Below are 6,837 nucleotides of genomic sequence, written 5' to 3' on the forward strand. Positions count from 1 at the left end.
TAAATGCTTGCTGCCAATGCATTTTAAGTAAGTGCTTATGTTTTACATAGATCCCGTGAACCAAACTAAACCAGAGCCGTATGGGCACCCAATCACACATATATCCACACAGACGCGAGAAGCCAAGTGCTCACAGTGAAGTGCCGCTTGAGCCTTGGGGGGTCCCGAGGTCCCCCTCGGCGCTATCGCCAGAACCTTCCTCCGGCACGGCGCTCTCGGTGACACCTGACGGGGAGCGCTGAGGCTCCCGCCCAGTCTCCCCACAGGGGTCTGGATCGGCGGGAGGTTTTCACGGGGCCTTTACCGGTGTTAAAAAGCCTGCACAGCCTGAGTCTCTTGCAAGCCCAGAAACGGGCAGGGGACCCTAGTGAGCAAGTGCGGGCGGCACCGTATACTCGCCTTTTCTCCTGCGAAGGCGACAGGAGGGAAGGGACACAATTATTTCATCGAAGGTCTCGCTTGGCGAGGGTTTGGACGAGCCTTAGAAAGATTAGCAAGGGCACAGCATGGCTCCGTCGGGGGGCAGAGGCGTCTCTCCACTTCCCGGCTTCCGCACCTCAGGGCAAACGGAGAGGTGGTCTTGACTCAGAAAATATGTCTTGGAGAAGCCGGGGAGCGAAATGAAGCCCGGAGGACAGCCGGGGTGGAGGTGGTCAGGGCACTCTCGCAGCTCCCCCAGAATTTAACTCCGGCCGGTCACACACCGTGGTGCCCATTCTCGGAGAGGAAGCACGGGGCAGGCTGAGGGTCCCCGCCGCAGCCGGGCATGCAGGATAGGGGATACAAGGGAGAAGCACACGACGACCATGGGGAACCCTGCGTCAGTGCAGAGCCATCCCCTTCCCCTCCCCGTGCGCTCGGCTCTGCCTCCCGCCAGCCTCCCACGCCTACCGGGAGGTGCGGCCGCGCTACATAAACACAGCTCCGCCGCTACCGCGGGGTCTCTCCGCTCGCAGTCCGACGGAGGTGTCTGGCTGCCGCCTGGCAGCGATCAGCTGAGCGGTAGCGGGACAAGAAGCGGTCCCGCTGCTCCAGGGACAGACGGGGCGGGAGGGTCCGGCCAGCAGCGGCGGAGGGCTGCGCGCTCCCTCGTGGGCAGCGGCGGCGGAGGAAGGCAGGCGGCTTCCCGCCAGCGGCGGGCTTCCTCGGGTATGGCCCTGGCGGACAGCGCCCGCGGGCTGCCCAACGGCGGCGGCGTCTCGCCGGCGGCAGGAAGCGGGGTTCCGGGGAGCGGGGCGGCAGCGGCGGCGGGTGGCTGGTCGTCCTTCCCGGAGATCGTGGAGCTGAACGTGGGAGGGCAGGTGTATGTTACGCGCCGCTGCACCGTGGTCTCGGTGCGCGACTCGCTGCTTTGGCGCATGTTCTCTCAGCAGCAGCCCAGCGAGCTGCCCCGGGACAGCAAGGGTCGCTTTTTCCTCGACCGCGACGGCTTCCTTTTCCGCTACATCCTGGACTACCTGCGGGACCTGCAGCTGGTTCTGCCTGAGCACTTCCCCGAGCGCAGCCGCCTTCAGCGGGAGGCTGAATATTTCCAGCTTCCCGACCTGGCTCGCCGCCTGGCGCAGGCTCGGGTCGCCGCCGCGGCCCGCCCCGCCGCACTGCACCGCGACGGATCGCTCTGCACCGATGAGCCGCCGCCGCCGCTCCTCGGCCACCTGGAGGCCGAGCCGCTGGAAGGAGGCGGCGGCGGAGCTGCGGCGTCCGCTCCGTCGCCCACCGCTAGTCGCAGCCCCTCGGGTGGGCCGCTACTCACGCCCTCTCAGTCGCTGGACGGAGCGGGCGGGCGGCGCTCGGGCTACATCACCATCGGCTATCGGGGCTCCTACACCATCGGGCGGGAGGCGCAGGCCGATGCCAAGTTCCGACGGGTGGCCCGCATCACCGTCTGCGGCAAGACGGCGTTGGCCAAAGAGGTCTTCGGGGAGACGCTGAACGAGAGCCGCGACCCCGACCGCCCTCCCGAGCGTTACACCGCCCGATACTACCTCAAGTTCAACTTCCTCGAGCAAGCCTTCGACCGGCTCTCCGAGGCTGGCTTCCGCATGGCCGCCTGCTCCTCCACTGGCACCTGTGCCTTTGCCCCCGAACAGGGAGGTCCTGCGGATGACAAGATCTGGACCAGCTACACTGAGTATGTCTTCTGCCGGGACTGAGCATCCGCCCGGCCCTGTGGCCTGGGAGTGAGGCAGTGGCTTCTGCACGCTCACACCCACAGTCCACTCCCACCCTGGAGGATGTGGCTGGGAGCTGTGTACCCCTGCGCTTTCTTCACCCCGGTACCTGCTTCTATACACAAGGCAGGTCGACCCCCAGCGCAGCCCCCACCCCTCCTGCACGCATCTCCTGATGGCCCCGGGGACAGGAAGTCACCACGTTGTGCCTCGGCTGCCATGTCCCAGCTCCCCCACCGTGTCATGGCTCACACAGTCATTCTCCCTCCTATGCTTCCCAGTAGCTGTGTGGGTAGCGAGGAAAGAGAGGAAGGAGAGAGGTAGACTGAATAGGCAAATACCCATCCCAGGAAAGTGTGTGTGTGCCCAGCCCCTGCTCCTCTCTGTGCAAAGGAGCTGAGAGTGAGCTCTGTTAGGGTGTGGTGTTTTAAAAAACACCCATTTAGGGTCTGAGGAACTTCTCCGTTGCTTTTCAGCAATTTTTGTCAAAGGTGGCATGACAAATGGCTGTCTTATCCCCATATCCTTAAGTGGAATTTTGTCTTGGACAGACCCATAATGGTCCATATTTTTCTCCCCACCCTATCAAAGCGATGCCTGTCTGTGAAAGACTGCCACATAAAAGTGATGCCTGTGAGGGGTTAGCACTCCAGCCCATACTTATCTGTAGAGATGAGTAAATTTGTAGGAGGCATGCATGTGGCTCTTCATGACTGGTTATTTTTGTCTCTCGTCTCTGCTCGCTATCTCTTTAAACCCTCTCCAAGCTACTAAACTGGACCAGGGCTTGCACAACAGGCACTTAAGGATGATGTGAGAGGACAGGTTCAGTGGATAACCAGTCATTTGAACTATCAAGTGTCATTAGAGGCACGTGTTTATTCCCTCCACAGTTAAAACAGCAATGCTTTAGAAAATTAAAGTGCTTGTGGATCATAACTTTCCTGGGTGGTGTGAAGTCCTTATAATTTTCTTGATGTTACTGTCTTCTCATATGCATATAAATCTCAATACATATTCCCTTAAGCAAAAATGATGGGGGTGAGATGAAGCCAGGCTTGCCAGAGTGAAGGTAGGGTCTGCTTCCTGGGAAGCTGAAATCCTGTATGTTGAATTAATCCTTATGTACAGTATCAGTGTAATCATGAGGACCCTGCTTGTTAGTTTATGTTTTGTCATTTTAGTGCGGTAAAGTTCTGAAGCCAACAGGATTTATGCCAAACCCACATGTTACTTTTTTTTAAGAACCAGTTTCTTAATTTTCATGGCAGTATTGCGAGGGCAATGACACTGCTGAGAGTTAAATATTTCTTTCCAGACTTAGTGCTTCTGTTCAGACAAACTTAGTGCTTCTTAGAAAGGACTAAGCCCTGTTTTTAGAAAAACAAGAATGATGCCAATTTTCTTCAGGGGAAGTTACCCTTTCTAAGCTGTATTTGGTTTGTGCTATCTAACAGTCTTTTGTTCCTGGAGGGAGCAGCTGTACCTTGCTTGGGAACAGATAATCTGAGTATCAGGTTTTATGGTAGGGAAGTTCGATCAGTTCTTTCTAGTACCTGAAGACTGGGATACAACAGCACTTCCCCTTAAAACCTGAGCTTGATTAAAAACCCTGTACTGTCCATTCAGACCTTCACTGAAAAATAGCCTAAATACAGAGGCTACATTTTTGAAACTCTTGGATAATAAATGGTTTTAACTCCAAATTTAGAAATACTGCTAGCACTTGTATTCTAACCAAAGAATTTCACAGCAGAGTTTTGTTTTCAAAACCTTAATTCCTTTGCAAGAGCTTAAGCTCCATATACCTTGAGTTTCAGTGCTCAGTCTGTGTTCACCACTTGGTCTTTCATTAAGTGTCTGCACAGCTGCATTAAAGTGAAAATAGTTTGCATCACCACGGCTTGAATATTCTTTAACATTAGCAAGACTGCTTATCAATGTGATTAAACTGGAGATGTGCATACAAAACTGCTGGGTATTGTCCATTTGTAGATAGTTGTACAATGGAGTATTTTTAAAAGGAGAGAAATGTATACCTGCCAAATTAGATGAGCAATAAGATAAGAGTGAAGAGGCCAATACACCTGAAGACCGATCGAAACCTGTTTGTCCTTATGCCTTACTCTGAGATGATTTCTTTGTGCTTAACTTATTTATACCACAAATGAAAGGACATTGATCACAGCTACTAGGTTTTTACAATGCTGTTCTTGAGAACGACTGTCTTTTTCTAGTTTCTGTTTAGTAATTCTTAAGTATGTTTTTTAAGATTTTGTATAAAATCAGTTTTCAGTAGAGTGTTCAACTTTGCTCTAGATGGCTTTCTTTTTTTAAAGAAAAATCTGGTAGCTTACTAAATCCATCGTAGGAGCTATGAATAGGGGCAGTTTTGAATTGAACTTGTGATTTAGTGTACATATATATACAGTATATAAACATTTTACAGGAATCATTTAGTTTTTTAATCATTTTAGTGCTGCAGAATTTCTGAGCATTTACATAGTACGTTATGTACATAACGTGGTAATGTTTTACTGGTTTCCTACACCTTGTTTCTGTGGAAAAACTGAATCTGAGTATCAGCTTGTAGAACTGAAATGGGTTGCATATTTGCTTGATTGCGAATCATAACTAAAGTCCCAGGTGGCTGAATGCATCTCTAGAACAAGGATTGCCTGTATTTTCATCAATTATTGCCTATCCATTTGCTGGCACATGACCCAGAAGAATCTCGTTTTCAGTACAGATGAGTGTAATAAAAACCATAAACTGTTTTCTTAAAAATACTTGTGTTTGTGCTAAAAACTCTAAATGTTACTAGTATTAGAAAATGAGGCCCTTCATTTACTGATAACTCATTACATTTAAACTTAAAATGACGATGCCATAAATGTAATGTCTGTTGGTTTGCCACAGAAGAGTATATTTTTCTTAAATATGACTTAGTAATTTCAGTGAAGTTATTAAAAGGCAAAATTCCCAAGGCAAAGTCCCTCAGTTTTGTTGGTCTCTTCTATTGAGAGCTGTAAGAACAGATAAACGTGATGACTCTGCTGACCTGCTGACGTGCAGAAAGTAAAAAGAAACCCTAAAGGCACAATACTGGAGTCCTGTGTACGTTTTGTAGCTGTTATTCACAGTTCATGTACTTATGGATGAATGCAGTAGCATTTACAAGTGCAATTAAAAAAAGCAAAGGCAGTCTTTTAATTAGAAGTTAAGGAATAGGTCTGTTCAGTGATGCATATCATGAAGGGTGACTTTGCAGATGTTTGATAGGATGCTTATATTTTTATACATGTAGATAACCAGCCACTTACTCATTCTTATTTTCACATGTATAGCATTGAAAATAAAGATCCTCTTAGGAAAACATTACATGCCAAATTAAACTCTTGTTCTTTAAATATTGTTGTGTGGTTTATGCTGTCCTTTTTACTCTTGGTAAAGATGTTGTTAGCTTTGCTCTCTCTTCCACAGCATCATGCTCATAACTTCATCAAAGACTCCATGCTAATATGTAAAGCAGAAACATGAAGCAAAAAATAATATGTGTGTAGGGATCTTTAGTAATACTCATGGCAAGATAGACAGAAATGTGTAATGCACAGACTGCATACTTTTAAGTGTGACAGAGAATTTTGTAGTAGTAGTCAATATAAATCAGTCCTCAGGAAACTGTACTGATTAAACAGCTTAATTTGAACAGCACAGAGTGATTGTTGAAATAAAGTGATGATGTTTTTTATGAAGCCAGAGAATAATAACACTGAGCATAATGAAAGAAACAAATACCTAAGGAAATAGATACCCAAGAGAAATGCATCTGGAAGTTCTGATGGTCTGGTCTTCCCTGGCTACCCTGTGATCTCTACTGAACTGTTATAAACCTGACACTTTATAACAATTCTGTGGTCAGTTTCATAGAAAATTAGTAAAGAGTTGCTGGTGTGTGGAGCACTTGTGCATTTCATAGACCTTTCCTGGGTAGCCTGGTAATAATGCAAAGGAACAAGCTGAGTGTTTAATCAGCCATTTAATCTGATGGCTTGATATTGTTTGAGAGCTTTGCTATCATGCAATAATATAAGAAAGGAGGATGTTCCCTGAGCAACAAAACTTTTGAGTCTGTCTTTTGACAGGCTTAGGTTTCATTTCCTTTATACTACCATTTCAATTATTCTGCTCACCTCCATCCCTTTTATTTCACTTCTTCTAGGCAAAAGACAGCATGGGTTTGTTTTTTTTTGTCAGAGCCAGCTTCTGCTATGCTGATGGTTATGGCTGAATTCTACCTTTCTCCCTCAGTAAACTAGATATTTTCCCCCTTTCCTTTACCCAGCAAACAGTATTCTTGGAACATGTAAGAATGTAACATCTGCAAGGATTTTTAGTTCTTTCGTTTGAAATGACCCCTGAGCTCAGAAGTTAAGAGGGACAGATGTCCATCCAAACCGACAATGCAAGTGTATGAGCCTTATCTCCTTAGGGAACAAAGCTATCAACAAATTACTGTAATTAATGCCCAACACTGTCTATATAAAACCTTTTGTCAGAGGAGAATGGAATAGTCCCAAGTGTACTAAATCCCTCTAGACTGAGGAGGTGAGCAATCATACTTATTTTTGTGACATTGGCCAGTGAGCCAAACAAAGGGGTGAAC

At 47.9% G+C, this 6,837-nt stretch overlaps 1 protein-coding gene across 1 annotated transcript; it reads left to right on the forward strand.

Moving 5' to 3' along the window:
• Nucleotides 1-1,042: 1,042 nt before the first annotated feature.
• KCTD12 (potassium channel tetramerization domain containing 12) lies at nt 1,043-6,574 on the forward strand. Its single transcript, XM_054163006.1, has one exon. It carries the CDS (start codon nt 1,152-1,154, stop codon nt 2,151-2,153), a length of 1,002 nt encoding a protein of 333 aa, XP_054018981.1. The 5' UTR covers nt 1,043-1,151; the 3' UTR covers nt 2,154-6,574.
• The last annotated feature ends 263 nt before the right edge of the window (nt 6,575-6,837 follow it).

Source organism: Dryobates pubescens, chromosome 7, assembly GCF_014839835.1.
Source record: "Dryobates pubescens isolate bDryPub1 chromosome 7, bDryPub1.pri, whole genome shotgun sequence".
NCBI classification, from domain to species: Eukaryota; Metazoa; Chordata; class Aves; order Piciformes; family Picidae; genus Dryobates; species Dryobates pubescens.

Coding starts and splice junctions, on each gene's coding strand:
- KCTD12 (XM_054163006.1), top strand. CDS start 1,152: ATGGCCCTGGCGGACAGCGCCCGCGGGCTGCCCAACGGCGGCGGCGTC.